Below are 15,482 nucleotides of genomic sequence, written 5' to 3'. Positions count from 1 at the left end.
TTTTTTCGGGTCGGAGTCTCACTCTGTTGCCCAGGCTGGAGTGCAGTGGCGTGATCTCCGCTCACTGCAACCTCCTCCCGGGTTCAAGCACTTCTCCTGCTTCATCCTCCCGAGTAGCTGGGACTACAGGTGCAAGCTGCCACGCCTGGCTAATTTTTTGTATTTTAGTAGATGGGGTTTCACCACGTTGCCCAGGCTGGTTGTCAACTCTTGAGCTCAGGCAATCTGCCCACCTTGGCCTCCCAAAGTGCTGGGATTACAGGCGTGAGCCACCGTGCCCAGCCCAACCTGAGATCTTAGAAGCAGAAGCCTCTCCATGCCACATTATCCAGGGACAGCTCATTCTATGTCTTTAACATGCTAGAATTTCAAAGATAGCGTCAAACACACGCTCTGTACAGAAAAAGTCCACTGAACATCTGCAATGTTTTTTTTCTTTTTGAGATGGAAGTCTCGCTCTGTTGCCCAGGCTGGAGTGCAGTGGCATGCTCTTGGCTCACTGTAACTTCCGCCTCCTGGGTTTAACCGATTTTCCTGCCTCAGCCTCCTTAGTAGCTAGGACTACAGGTGCGCACCACCACGCCCGGCTGAATTTTTTCTTTTTTTGCTTTTTTTGAGACAGAGTCTTGCTCTGTCCCCCAGGACAGAGTGCAGTGGTGCGATCTTGGCTCACTGCAACCTCCACCTCCCGGGTTTAAACGATTCTCCTGCCTCAGCCTCCTGAGTAGCTGGGATTACAGGCGTGCGCCACCATGCCCAGCTAATTTTTGTATTTTTAGTAGAGACGGGGTTTCACCATGGTGGTCAGACTAGTCTCGAACTCCTGACCTTGTGATCTGCCTGCCTTGGCCTCCCAAAGTGTTGGGATTACAGGCGTGAGCCACTGTACCCTGGTCAATTTTTTGTATTTTTTTAGTAGAGATGGGGTTTCACCATATTGGCCAGCCTCGTCTCAAACTCCTGACCATGTGATCTGCCCGCCTCAGCCTCCCAAAGTGCTGGGATTACAGGCATGAGCCACCAAGCCCGGCCAGCACCTACAATCTTTTTTTTTTTTTTTGAGACGAAGTCTCACTGTCGCCCAGGCTGTAGTGCAGGCATGGCGCGATCTCGGCTCACTGCAACCCCCGCCTCCCGGCTTCAAGCGATTCTCTGCCTCAGCCTCCTGAGTAGCTAGGATTCTAGGCGCCTGCCACCACACCCGGCTAATTTTTTTGCATTTTAATAGAGACGGGGTTTCACCATCTTGGCCAGGCTGGTCTCGAACTCCTGACTTCATATCCACCCGCCTTGGCCTCCCAAAGTGCTGGGATTGCAGGCGTGAGCCACCGCACCTGGCCCACACCTGCAATCCTATGATGACGAGCTGTTGAGCTAACTCTAAGTCATTAGCCAATCTGAACCATCTTTGAATCCAAGTAGTTTTACCATCTTTTATTATAAACACCATCACATTTCAAGTTTCCTCTTTTTGATCACAAATATAGGACTTTTTCTTCTCCTCTTAAGTATACAGCATGAGACACAGCGTTGGGGCTTTCCAGCTTTCTTACAGAAAATTCCTTACGACAAACTTAGGGTTAGCATCCACAGACCATGCTCCCGGTCACATCCTTCGACATCTGGATTGCCCAAGACGGTTGCACAGGATGCAGACTCCAAAGAGGATGAGGTTGGTACATAAAAGTTTTGAATTCCAGGATAACCTGAAATAGAGGCCCCTCCACTGCCCACATTAAAAGGCTGCACAACCAGGAGGGCTCCACTTTCTGAGTGTGGGCTTAGAGCTGCTGCTCCCAGGCTCTAGCCCCACTTCTTGTTTGAACACATGGCTCAAGGTTTCCCCACGGGTGGAAAAGATGAAGAGGACGGTGGAGGTTAAGAACCCAGCAGGCCGAGCAGGGGCAGCAATCTCCACTGGAGGCCCGGCCTGTGCTTCCCCTCCTGGGATGGGGTGAATGGGGGCGGGTCGGGGGTGCCAGATGGTGGTCTTATTTTTACTCGGTTTAATTATTCTACATTTTGTAAGTCAAGGTTCAAAGCTCAGTGCTAAAACTAGATTGGACCTTTCCAATTTCTTAGAAAGGTTCCTCGAATTTAAATTGCCAAACCAAGTATTCAAGTATTTAAAAACTATCTGTGAATGTAAAGGGCCCAAATGGAAGCTATTTGGGGCATGATTTCTAAATTTACCATCACCCCCCACCTAGATCAGCCTTTGTTGGAGGACTAGGGATAAAGTGAGTTCTCTGGGTGTTGGGGGCGGTAGACTAGGGGATGAACTTCAGCTCCCCTGCTGATGGTCCTCCTCTCAGTTTTACGGTTTTTGTGAACTTGTCTCACCCCCTCAGTAAGGGAGCCTGGAACTGGACTCCAAGGGAGGCAGGACCATGTGGCTAAGTGCAAGTATCCCCCGAACTGGGGGACCTTTCTCACTGTAACAGGGACTGGAGCTGGTGCTCCAAGGTGTCTGTCCCTCTGCATTTCCTCAAAGGCCACACGGGACATGCTGCGCGGCAGCGGCAGGACGTGGGGGGGAAGTCAGGAAGCACCTCGAGAGCCTAGAGCACTCTCTGCCTCAGATTCTGGGAGTTGTGTATGGGGGCAGCCGCCTGAACACGGGAAGAAGCGCCGCCTCTGGGGGTGGCAGCTACAGTGGACAGGGAGGATGGAGTGGGCCAAATGCAGTTTCAGACCAACTGACGACCCTAACTGTGTGAGCGACATACACCTGGGAGCCTCGAATGTGTGGGGCCATTGCTGAGCCGCCCACCTCAGTCTCCGGGAAGAAAAGCCTCTGGGCGGCCGCTAAGCCTGGGCCACAGTTCCCAGCCACCACCCACGCCGCCACAACCACAACCGCAGCCCCAGCCTCTCCGCTATGAGCGAACAACCAGAACCATGTCTTACAAAGAACAGACTCAAAAAATATATATAAATAAATAAAAACCTTAAACATTCTTACAGGGATCTTAAAGAACAGAATACATGTTAAAAACCTCAGTAATTTATATCAATTTTAAGCGGTACTTTATATACAATGGGGAAAAAAACACATGCATAGTCCAAATACAATGTTGAAAACAGCATTTTCATAACAAAAAACCCCGAACACTAAGTGTTAATACCATGTACATGAATTCAAGAAGGACCACCCTTTTTGTCTGTTGCACACAGTTTATTTAACAATATGATATAAGAAATGAGTTGGTATTTTACCATTCTATACAGTGATTGAATCTTCTCGAGTTTCGTATTTATAGTAATTAGAGCGCTTGCATGATTTACACTAGAATTGCTTTTCCTCATTTCAAGTTTCACATAGAAGAAAGAAAAGAAGGCTTCTTCTCTAGTAACATTAGCATGGTCTAAGAGTGATCATCCCTATTTTTTGTCTAAAACCAGTTTTATCAGAGAAACAAAGCAACAATTTCTACATCTGCAAGACAAGAGTTTGGCTTCAGCCATTATGTATAGATAGATGTGTGTGGGTGTGTGTACGTGTGTGTGCACGCCGGAGTCAATTCCTATCGTCCAGGGGTAATACTGGGAGACGCCCACAGAGTTCACTATAGAAAAAGATCTTCCCGAAACATCAGAAAGTTATCGGGATACATTATAAGCTTGCATTATTTCAGGAATCAGTTCTGAATATTATTTTTCTTCTTACTTTTAAACATAAATGTTTAAAGTCTTGAAAATACAAATAAAAAATATGAATATAATGAACTTGTTTTTCCCGTTAAAAAAAGGCATGAGTCACCAGCAATGACGACAAAAAGAATCCAAACAAAACCCCCCCCCCCCCAAACAAAAACAAAACGGAAAAAAAAAGAACCCCCCCCCCCAAAAAAAAACCAAAGAGAGAGACCAGATATTTAAATCAACTGGTTTTTAACAAAAAAATATATTCTTTGTATTGTTTCTTTAAACATCAATCCACCCTTCCATGGCTTGGAAGTCGCAGTTCCATCTAGGAATAAAAAGAACCTAGATGCCTGGATTTTCAGTACAAAAGGTCCAAGAACATGAAAGGGAAAAAAAGTGATGCTCTCACAATGCTACAAGCCCTCCACAAACTTCTCTAGCGTGTCCCCCGTGGTGTCCCCGACCAGGGACAGTTCGCTGGACAGCGCACTCCTGCTGGGGGTGTTCAGCTGGGGGAGCATTGCACTCTGTTCGGGGTTCCCCAAGTGTCCCTGATCTATGGAGCTGGCCATGGTGACTGCAAGTCCGGGGTGGGGGGAACCAGTCTGGGGTGAGACGTGGTGTGGCGAAGGCTGGGGCTGTATCCGTGGTGACGGGCTGGAATGTGGAGGCTGGGACTGGGGCCGTGGAGACTGGACAGGGGCTGGAGACCGCACCTGGTTACTAAGGGATGTGGCGATCTGCTGGCCAGGGAGATGCGAGGCCTGTGGCTGTCCTGAGAGCATGTGTTGCTGGGGGCTCATGGGGTTTGGCTGGCCTGGGGACCCAATCTGCTGCTTCATCTGCTGTTGCTGCAGAATCCGCTGCTGCAGGGCTTGCTGGATGTTGGGGGTGCTGTCTGCCCCCAGCCCCGGCTGCCCCATCTGGCCAAGCTGTCCCATCTGAGCCGCCATCTGGCCCATGGAGCTGCCCTGGAGGGGGAGATGCTGCTGCATGCGCTGCTGCTGCTGCATGGCCGGTGGGTAGCCTCCGGGTCCTTGAGGCTGCTGGAACTGGCCGTGCCCCGCCATGCCCCCAGCCATGCCGGCACTCCCTTGCTGCTGCTGCTGCTGTTGCTGCTGTTGCTGCTGCTGTTGCTGCTGCTGCTGCAGCAGCTGCCTCCGTAGCATTTCTCGGTACTGTGGATTCATACTCGCCATGTTGGGGTTGTGTCCTGGGTTCATGATGTTCAAGGCCTGGCCCTGGGGGTTCAGGCCTCCCATCGTCTGCTGCTGTGGAGGCACACCGGGCCGCGGCACGCCAGCCTGCATGGCATTCAGGTTCTGCAGGCTGGGCTGCTGGTGCATGCCAGGCTGGGGTTGCATGCCGGGCTGGGACTGGAGGCCAGGCTGGGGCTGCATGCCGGGCTGATTGGCCACATACTTGGCTGTGCGCTGTTTGATGAAAGCTGCCATTAGCTGCGGGTTTGATTTGAGAATGTTCAGCACCTGCTGTTGCTGCTGAGGGGAGCTGGGCGACTTCAGGGTCCGCAGCAGGTCTTGCAGAGCGCTGGGTGAGATGCTCCTGGGCGGCTGCACGCTGGGCATCCGGGGCCCGGCCACGGCCGCCTGGGCCTGCATGGATATCACAGGCCTGGGCAAGCCTGGCATGGGCTGCTGCTGGGGAATGGGCGCCTGCTGCCACTGCCCGGGAGGCATGCTGGGCATGACGGGCCCACTCACCTGGTTGGGTCGGGGCACATTCAGGCTCACAGGGGCCATCTGGCTCCCCGGGGTCCCCATGCCCGTGCGTCCTGGGGGCATGCCGTTGTTGATGTTCACCCGGTACAGGTGCTGCTGCTGCTGGGCCTCGCGCTCGATCTGCCGAGCCGCTTCCACCGCTGCAGGAGGGGGCTGGGCCGGGGGTGGGGGGGCCGGCACCTGGCTGGTAGGCTTCCCTGTGGACACCGTGGTTGGGGGCTGAGTCCGGGCCACGCTGGGGAAGCCAGCTGGTGACATGCTCACGGGTGAGGGTTGGGGCTGGGCGGGGGGCTGCGGCGTCTGGGGCGTGCTGGGCTGCTGTGTGGGGGTCCCGGGCGGTGCTGAGGTAGGAGAAGGCAGACTCTGCTGAGGCACGTTGCGGGTGTTCATGGTGGCCATCCGCCGGCGCATGAGCTGGGCCTGCTGCAGGCGGTGCTGGATCTGCTGCTGGCGGAGCTTGTGTTTGATGTTGAGGCAGAAGGGCACGGGGCATTTGTTTTCTTGGCAGTGCTTGGCGTGGTAGCAGCAGAGGGCGATGAGCTGCTTGCACACCGGGCAGCCCCCGTTGGTCTTGCGTTTGCAGCCCTTGGTGTGCTGCACCACCCGCTTCATCTTCTGGCAGGATGGCAGCGAGCAGTTGGCGTTGCGGCACTGGCATGCGTGCACCAGCGACTGGATGCAGCGCTGGATGCTCAGCCGGCGTGACTCCTGGGGGCTCTTTGACTGTGGCTCGCCCTGGCTGCTGCCCTCGTCGTCCAGGCCCAGCCCCCACTTCACCATCTTATGGGCATGGCTCTTCGTGTTATAGCAGTTGATGCAGAGGTCGTAGTCCTGCAAGCAAGGAAAGGGGACAGGCCGGTGTCAGCATGGGACCCAGGACCACCGGGCACCCTGGCTGCTTCCCTCCACCGCTAAGTTTGGGTGTGTGCCAGGAGACCCAGACAGGATGGGAGCGCGGACAGGTGAGAGACCCAGACAGGAAAGGAGCACGGACAGGTAGGAGACCCATACAGGACGGGGGCACAGTCAGGACGGGAGCACGGACAAGATGGGATCATGGACAGGACAGGGGCATGGACTGCCTATGTGTTGCTCCCAAGGACCTTCACTCCTGGGAACAGCCCTGAAGGCTCAAAGATAACCTGACCCATGCCCCGAGAACCCCTCGCCTGTGAGCTCATGGACAGTAGATACCAGCCCCCTTCCTTCCGACTTCCTCTGACCTGGGAGTCACATCGGCCCTTGCCACAGCCTGTCCACCTCCTGTACTCCAACTATGAAGCCTGACAGTGAAAGGCTGAGGGAGGCCGGTCCCTCCCAAAGCGCCGACAGCTGCCGTGAAGTGACTCTGGGAAGGCCTGCGCTATCTGCAGTGCACCAGTGGGCCTTCTCCACGCGCAAGCCCGAGTTACTGAAAACTGCTTGCACCTGGTAACCTGATGGAGCCCTAAGACCAGGTACCATGACTGTGTTCATAAAAAGACAGGAAAACTGCCACATTCAGAAACTAGAAAGAGGACAAAAGACTGGAGAAAGGTGGAAAGCAGAAGTGTGTGAAGGTGGGGAGAGAAGAAAGGCCCTCACTCTGCTAAGGACCCACTCTGCCCCACTACAGACACCACAGCAAGTGAGCAGGCTCCGGGTTGGCAGGTGATGGTGACTGTCCTGGGAGGGGGATGGTGGGATCTGTCACCTGCCTGCCCTGCACAGCCTGACTTGGCCCATGCAAGGGACACCCACGCCATTTCACAGGGGGGTCAAAATTCCTAGAGGGAAGTGAGGGAGCATGACTGTGGGGTCCTTCAGGAACAAGCGACCAGAGGGGCCCAAGCCGCCAACACGACAGCGGGTGTTTCCAGCTGTTTAGCAAGACTAGAACTGGGCACAGACAGGCCAGACTTCCCAGCAGAGCCTCCCTCTGGCTGTCCCCAGGGTCAGGCCTGTGGCTGTGGCTACACAGAGCAGGTTCAGGAAACACACACACAGCAAGGCCTTCTGCCTTGTGACGCCGTCCTAGTTCTGGAGTCTGTGCAGCCGCCATCAGGTACAGACACCAACCCTGGCACCCATGCAAAGGGACAGGATGCTTTGTCAGACCCCAGGGCGGCTGTGGGGGTGGGGGTGGGGGCAAGGCCTACCTCGCACACAGTGCAGTGCCAGCGCGTCTCCACGTGGTGCTTGCACTCGTTGCAGGTGTAGACAAAGCGGTCCTGGCCCTGGGTGTGCAGCTCCACCAGCATGCAGAGCGTGGACCACTTGGAGCGGCGCAAGGAGGAGAACTCCCAGTGCTTGTCTCTGGCGAGGGTGAGGAAGGCGTCACGCCCATCCATGAGGTCACAGCTGAGTAGGGGGTCGGGGTCGACGATGGGGGGCAGGGTGTTGATGACAGGCCCGGCGTGCAGGTGGATCACGAAGAAGACCTGCAGGAGTGGAGGGGCTTTAGTCCCACACAAGGGACATGGCACCTCCAGTGGTGAGCTCAGGGCAGGCGCAGCCACCCAGCCTGCAGAATAGGCAGGTGGCTGAGTCTGATGGCCCTGATGCCTTGGGATGGAACGGAATTGGTGACACGTTGCATGATGTCACCCAACTGGTCCACTTGGTTTCCTGGGGGCCACTTCCCTCCCACCACAGACCTGCACGCGGGCCCACAACCGCCAGCTGCAAGTCTTTCCCTCCTCTCGGCTGGAGGCACAGCTGCAGCACTGCAGCCCATGCCTACCTCCTTGTGCTTCTCCATGGTGGCATACAGCTTCTGGGATAGGTCATTGGACACGTTGGGCATGCTGGGCTTCTTCTTGTTGGCGCGGCTGATGCTGCTTTTGTTCTTGTTGGTTTTCTTGTTGTTCTTCTTCTTGGCATTCTTGCTGTCGCCCTGACTGCCCTGCAACAACACGCAAGGTTGTGAGACCAGGCAAGTGCCCCTCCACACTTGGCATGCATGCCCAGCTCCCAGGCCGTGGGCATCAGGAAGCTCAGGCCAAAGCAGGTCACCACCAGGCAGACCCCATACGCGAACGGCCACAGGTGGCTGTAGGTGCTGCTGCCTTCGGGACAGAGCAGGGCCTGTCCTCGGCCAGGCTGGTGTCATTATCAGCTTTATGCCATGCTGCCTCTAAAGGGGAAAAGAGACCCAGAGTGCGAGTTCAGAAGTTAACAAATGAGGGCAGTGGGGGCTGTTTCCACTGTGCCACAACCAGACGCAGAAGACTCCACGTCACAACTGTGGTCAGTAGCTGTCTGCCTTGAGGAAGGCTCTACATACCCGAGAAAGCATGAGAGCTTCCAGGAGACAGGAAAGCTGCTGATGGGAAAAGCAGCTGCCCCATCAAGAGCAGGGACTCCGAGGCCCCTGCTGGGTCCACTCAAGGCCCACCGAGAGCAGGCTGGCTCCCTGCCGGGGCCATCAGTGCTATGCCTTACTGGCTGAGGGTGGGCTTGCTCTCAGCCCACAGGCTCCTCCTCTGGAAAGAACGCAGGCTTGTCATTCATTTACACTTTAACAGAGAGCTTTATTTTTTTTTTTTTCAGAGACGGAGTTTTGCTCTTGTTGCCAGGCTGGAGTGCAGTAGTATGATCTTGGGTTCAAGTGATCCTGCTGCCTCAGCCTCCTGAGTAGCTGGGATTACAGGCACCCGCCACCATGCCCGGCTACTTATTATTTTTTTTTGAGACAGTCTCGCTCTTGTCACCCAAGCTGAAGTGCAATAACGCGATCTCGGCTCACTGCAACCTCTGCCTACAAGGTTCAAGCAATTCTCCTGCCTGAGCCTCCCTAGTACCTGAGATTATAGGTGTAGGCCACCACACCCAGCTAATTTTTGTATTTTTAGTAGAGATGGGGTTTCACCATGTTGGTCAGGTTGGTCTTGAACTCCGGACCTCGGGTGATCCGCCCGCCTGGGCCTCCCAAAGTGCTGAGATTACAGGCATGAGCCACCGTGCCCAGCCAGAGAGTTTCATTTTTAACAAGATGAGAGAGACTCTTGGTGTTCAAAGAGAGGGGTCAGTCCAGAGAGAATTCAACAATCCAGCCGGGCGGGGTGGCTCACACCTATAATCCCAGCACTTTGGGAGGCCAAGGCAGGCGGATCATGAGGTCAGGAGATCAAGACCAACCTGGCTAACACGGTGAAACCCCGTCTCTACTAAAAACAAAAAATTAGCTGGGCGTGGTGGTGGGTGCCTGTGGTCCCAGCTACTCAGGAGGCTGAGGCAGGAGAATGGCGTGACCCGGGAGGCGGAGCTTGCAGTGAGCCGAGATGGCGCCACTGCACTCCAGCCTGGCCGACAGAGCAAGACTCTGTCTCAAAAAAAAAAAAAAAAAAAAAATCCCACCTCACTGACAAGGAGCCTGAGGAGCCCAAATGTCACGTGGGTCCTCCGCAAGATTCAGGGACAGAAAAGGGACATTGGGAAAACTGAGGAAATTGGAACGAAGTGTGGACTTAAGTTAATAATAATGCATCAACATCAACAAATGGCTCACCGTGGCAGCAAATGTGCCACAGTAAGGTAAGACATTAGTAACAGGAGAAACTGGGTGCTGCAATATACTGGAACTCTGTGCTCAATTTTTGTGTCAGCCTTAAAACGAAGCCTATTTTTTTTTTTGAGACGGAGTCTTGCTCTGTCGCCCAGGCTGGAGTGCAGTGGCGCAGTCTGGGCTCACTGCAAGCTCCGCCTCCCGGGTTCACGCCATTCTCCTGCCTCAGCCTCTCCGAGTAGCTGGGACTACAGGCGCCCGCCACCATGCCCTGTATTTTTAGTAGAGACGGGGTTTCACTGTGGTCTCCATCTCCTGACCTCGTGATCCGCCAAGGAAGCCTATTTTTTTTGAGATGGAATCTCGCTCTGTCACCAGGCTGGAGTGCAGTCGCGCAATCTTGGCTCACTGCAACCTGTGCCTCCTGGGTTCAAGTCATTCTCCTGCCTCAGCTTCCCAAGTAGCTGGGACTACAGGCATGCACCACCACATCTGGCTAATTTTTGTATTTTTAGTAGAGACGGGGTTTCACCATGTTGGCCAAGCTGGTCTCAAACTCCTGACTTCAAGTGATCCACCTGCCTTGGCCTCCGAAAGTGCTGGGATTACAGGCATGAGCCACCACGCCCGGCCTGGAAGTCTATTTTTACAAAATTATAAAATAAATATGTTCATGAAATTAAGAAAATACAGACAAGTAATTTTTAACAGTTTTGTTTTTTGGTCTTCCCGAGCAGCAGTGTTCTGTGTTCTGGAGCTTTCCCTGGGCACATCCCTGACACTATCGCGAGCCTCTCCCCATTTCCCAGAATCCACAGCATGATGCAGAGCAGAGCTAATGGCAAAGCAGTGCTCCACCCCACGCACCGGCCCTCACTAAGGCTGACCCCCAGAGTGAGCTCCTGGGGTGTTGCTGACGAAGGCATGTCCCTGCCCATTGTTGTCCATGAACCAAACACACAAGGGACAGCAGGTCTACATGCCGACACCTCAGCATCCCGCCTCCTAACACATGCATGTCCCCGGTGCACAGGGAAGGCTGACCCAGCAGGAGCCTCTTATCGGGCCTGTCTTCTGGACAACCCTGCTGCTGCCATGCCACAGGCAGGTGCCCCCTCCTGGGCTGGGACTCGGCTGCGCAAAGCCTGTCTTGGACACGGTAACCTCCTGTGTCACCCTTAGGAGATGGAACTCAAGCATTAACTCACCAGACACCAGTGAGACCAGCTACACTCCAGCGGGAGCAAGTCCGAAAACAACAGGCCAGGAGCTCTGCTTAGGAGCCACCTGGGGCGCAAACCCATGCCACCCCCCGCACGCACCTCCTCTGTCCTGCGAATGACACTCTGGGGCGCCGTCCAGCAGGTGGCTGCCTCTCAACCACCTGCGCAGTGAGCACGAGTCTGTGTGGCGGAAGCGGTCCAGGCCCCACTCAGCCTGCAGGCCACTCGGCACCCACCTCACAGACCTGCTCTCATATGGGACAGGCACCGGAGTGGCAATACGTCCCCAGCCGGCTCCCTGCTGCCTCACCCGTGGCAGCGGCTCAGGCCCACGCAAGAGCTACCACCATTCACCGCTTTTCCTCACTGGTCACAATCGCCTGTCCCGCGTTCTGGGGCTGCAGCCTTCAACATTCGTCATCGCTCTCCCTGCACCTACAGCTACAGCCCACACCCACGCCACCATCATCTCTTCCCCAGACAGCCGCACAAACCCGCACACGGCGCGCCTCCTCCCACTGCCTGGCGGGTCCTCTTCCAGCACCTTCCTGTGGTGGGCGGGTCTGGCCCACACGTCACCTCCGCAAGGCTTGTTCCCCTTCACAGCTCTGCCACGCTCAGAGCACACCATGCTTGGGTCTGGGTTCTTTTTGTTTCACATCCTACCAGGACACAGCCACTCCCTTGGGGGCAGAAATGGGGTTTTGTTTGTTTTGAAACAGAGTCTCCCACTGTCTCCTGGGCTGGAGTGCAATGGCGCGATCTAGGCTCACTGCAACCTCCGCCTCCCGGGTTCAAGTGATTCTCCCGCCTCAGCCTCCCTTGTAGCTGGGATTACAGGTGCCCACTACCACACCCGGATAAATTTTTGTATTTTTAGTAGAGATGGAGTTTCACTGTGTTAGCCAGGCTGGTCTCCATTTCCTGACCTTGTGATCCACCTGCTTCGGCCTCCCAAAGTGCTGGGGTTACAGGTGTGAGCCACCATGCCTGGCCAGGGATGGTTTTTTTTTGTTGTTGTTGTTGTTTTTTTTGAGATGGAGTCTCGCTGTGTCGCCCAGGCTGGAGTGCAGTGGCGCGATCTCGGCTCACTGCAAGCTCCGCCTCCTGGGTTCACACCATTCTCCTGCTTCAGCCTCCCTGAGTAGCTGGGACTACAGGCACCCGCCACCACGCCTGGCTGATTTTTTTGTATTTTTAGTAGAGACGGGGTTCCACTGTGGTCTTGATCTCCTGACCTCGTGATCCGCCCGCCTCGGCTTCCCAAAGTGCTGGGATTACAAGCGTGAGCCACCGCACCCGGCCTAGGGATGGGGTTTTGTTTGGCTCAGTCTGCACTGCCTGGCACTCAGGGGCAGCGCCAAGGAGAGAGGGCAACACGGCATGAGCACCATGTGTGGAGTGGCCACCAAACACGGGGACAAGGCCTGGCAACCCTGTGCCTCCTCGACTCACTTTTTACATCAGCGGGTTGTGTCCTGACTGCCACATGTCCCATTTTCTGTCTTCCTCTCTTTCCTCTCCGAGTCTAAGTGGACCCCCAGCTCCCCAGAGCATCCACTGTGCAGAGAGTGCAGAGCCCACACTGCTGCCCACCAACGCCCTGTGCTGCAGGTGGTGTCGATGTGCGTGTGTGAACGAAGACACCACCACAGAATGGACCTAACAGTTAACACGCACCTCCCAGCCTGCCACCCTACAGCTCTGGCGGGACACAGGCAGTGGGGCTCGGAGAAGGGTCTGTACCTCAGTGGTTTCACTGGCTGCAGTGCTCTCTTCCTTTTTTCTCTCCTCTTCTTCTTGTTCTAGTTCCTTAATACTCTCTTCTAACACATTGGGCCAGAAATCACCTTCAAAATAGGGCAGTTCCTTGGCACTGGTGAGCCTGTCTTCAGTTGCTTGTTTGAAAATATCCTGAGTGGGCAAAGCACAACAGTGAGATGAGGGCCATGCACGCGCGCCCCCCACCATGGTGCGACAGACCCCCACGCAAGCGCGCCCCTCACCACGGTGTGGCAGAACCCCATGCACGTGCCCTCCCCACCACAGTGCAGCAGACCCCTACACATGTGCACTCCCCACCACAGTGCTGGAGCCCCTATTTGTGCAACAGTGATGCAGAGGCCCCAGTGCCCACTGATGGAAACAGCTCCAACTGTGCTGGTCTCAGACGGCCAGGGGAAAGCCTCAATCAGCTGAAGAAAATGCTTCGAAGTTCTCACTTTAGGCTTTTATTTTTCTGCCTTCTAATCTTCGTAAGTGAAAGTAATTAACAAGTATGCGAATGCAGAAAAAGGCACACAAATATCCTTCACTCAGTTGTGACAAAAGCCACCACCTTCCTTCAGCACCGGGTACCTTGTAGTCATGAATGATCCGCTCTGCAAACGCCTTGTCCAGCATCTTTTTGTACCACTCCTGCAGTCGTTTTGGCTTGGGTATTTTTTGATCAGGTGGGTGGCAATGGAAGATGTAATCATCTCCTTCACTTGGAGGACAGGCCCAGATGTGCCCTGTCACATACCTGCAGGACCCACGCACACAGGTCAGATGAAAGTGCCAGTGAAATCGGCCCTGCCTTTAAGGAGTTATAGCAGAGGAGCAAGGACTCAAGCCAGGACAGAAGTAACCAGAGAGACAGGAGAGAACGAATACCCACAAGGCTGGGTGTGGTGGGGGCAAGGCTAGAACTTTATCCTGAGCAAATGCAAGCCTGCAAATTGGCCCTGAAACACTTCTCCCTCGGGGTGCACAAACAGGGCAGGGCCAAGGCTGCAAAGGAAACCTGAGGCCTCATTAAAGAACCAGGGAATATGATGGCTCATCAAGGCAATGCCATCCCCTTCCTTCTGTGCACTGTAAAGGCAGTTCAGTTGACTATTTCTCTCCAAAGGTCAATGTCAACATAAATCTCATTCATTCTGTTCAAGACACTTTGATCAAATACCCCTAACCTTTTCAAGTTTCAGAAGGGAATGGGGCAGGTCTAGAGTACAGAAACCAAGTGCTAGAGAAGGAAGCCAGACCCAAGACAGCATACACTGCAGGGTTCCGTTTACACAAAGGATTCAGAAAAGACAATTTCAGAGAGACAAAGTAGATTAGTGGTCACCTGGGGCAGGGATGGATTAACAGCAAGGGGCAGGAGGAAAATTTTTTTTTTTGGGGGCGGGGGGGGCAGAGTTTCATTCTTGTTGCCCAGGGTGGAGTGCAATGGCATGATCTCGACTCACCGCAACCTCCGTCTCCCTGGTTCAAGTGATTCTCCTGCACCCGCCTCCCGAGTAGCTGGGATTACCCTAGGCGCCTGCCACCACGCCCGGCTAATTTTTTGTATTTTTAGTAAAGACAGGGTTTCACCATGTTGGTCAGGCTGGTCTTGAACTCCTGATCTCAGGTGATCCACCCTCCTTGGCCTCCCAAAGTACTGGGATTACAGACTGGGTGAGCCAATTTTTTTTGTATTTTCCTTTTCTTTTCTTTTTCTTTTTTTTTTGAGATGGAGTCTTGGTCTGTGTCTCCCAGGCTGGAGTGCAGTGGCACAATCTCAGCTCGCTGCAACCCCCGCCTCCTGGGTTCAAGCAATTCTCCTGCCTCAGCCTCTTGAGTAGCTGGGATTACAGGCTCATGCTACCATGCCCGGCTAACTTTTGTATTTTTAGTAGAGACGGGGTTTCACCACGTTGGTCAGGCTGGTCTCAAACTCCTGACATTGTGATCCGCCCGCCTCGGCCTCCCAAAGTGCTGGGATTACAGGTGTGAGCCACCACGCCCGGTCTTTTTTTAATTTTTAGTAGAGATGGGGTTTCACCATGTTGGTCAGGCTGGTCTTGAACTGCTGACTTCAGGTGATCCACCGCAGCAGGAGGGATCTTATAGGCCAATAACAATGTTCTGAAACTGACTTGTGATAGTTGCACTAATGGGTAAAGTTACTAAAAACCACTGAATCATACATCCAAAAAAGGGGAATTCTATGATATGTAAATGTTGCCTCAATAAAGTTAAAAAAAAAAAAAAAAAGGGAATGAAAAGGAAGTAAAGGTAGGGAAAAAGCCTGCTACGTGCCCAGGAGCCAGACCTGTGAGGCTCGGTGAGCACCTAGAAAGAGGAGCTTTGGAGATTCTGAATTGATCTTAAGATGTAAAAATAAAAACACATAAAACTTAAAATACCCATTATTTCACAGAATAAACATACAGTAAAAAAAAAAGGGTTTTTACTAGTTCCAAATAATTTAATCCAAACTCACCCCAATTTCTTCACATACTCTAAATATCCAATAAGGATCTCATGGTAAACGGCTGTGCGGAGGCAACGTGGCCGGAAGAAATGAATACTATCCAGATAAGAAATGTACACACGCCTGTGGGAAGGAGGCACATG

At 53.8% G+C, this 15,482-nt stretch overlaps 1 protein-coding gene across 7 annotated transcripts in view; it reads right to left on the bottom strand.

The window, feature by feature from the left end:
- Positions 1-1,407: 1,407 nt before the first annotated feature.
- CREBBP (CREB binding protein) overlaps positions 1,408-15,482 on the bottom strand; it is a 181,099-nt gene continuing 167,024 nt past the window's right edge. For all 7 annotated transcript variants that reach the window (XM_058433772.1, XM_032145432.2, XM_058433776.1 and 4 more), the window contains 6 exons: positions 15,349-15,462; positions 13,455-13,620; positions 12,843-13,010; positions 8,110-8,271; positions 7,526-7,807; positions 1,408-6,218 (listed from right to left, as the gene is read on the bottom strand). In XM_058433772.1, coding sequence (XP_058289755.1) covers positions 4,062-6,218; positions 7,526-7,807; positions 8,110-8,271; positions 12,843-13,010; positions 13,455-13,620; positions 15,349-15,462 — 3,049 coding nt within the window. In that variant the 3' untranslated portion in view covers positions 1,408-4,061. The remainder of the gene's footprint in view (positions 6,219-7,525; positions 7,808-8,109; positions 8,272-12,842; positions 13,011-13,454; positions 13,621-15,348; positions 15,463-15,482) is intronic.

The sequence above is a fragment of the Hylobates moloch genome, unplaced genomic scaffold, assembly GCF_009828535.3.
Source record: "Hylobates moloch isolate HMO894 unplaced genomic scaffold, HMol_V3 SCAFFOLD_23, whole genome shotgun sequence".
Lineage (NCBI taxonomy): Eukaryota > Metazoa > Chordata > Mammalia > Primates > Hylobatidae > Hylobates > Hylobates moloch.
This window is presented reverse-complemented; position numbering and strand designations above follow the sequence as displayed.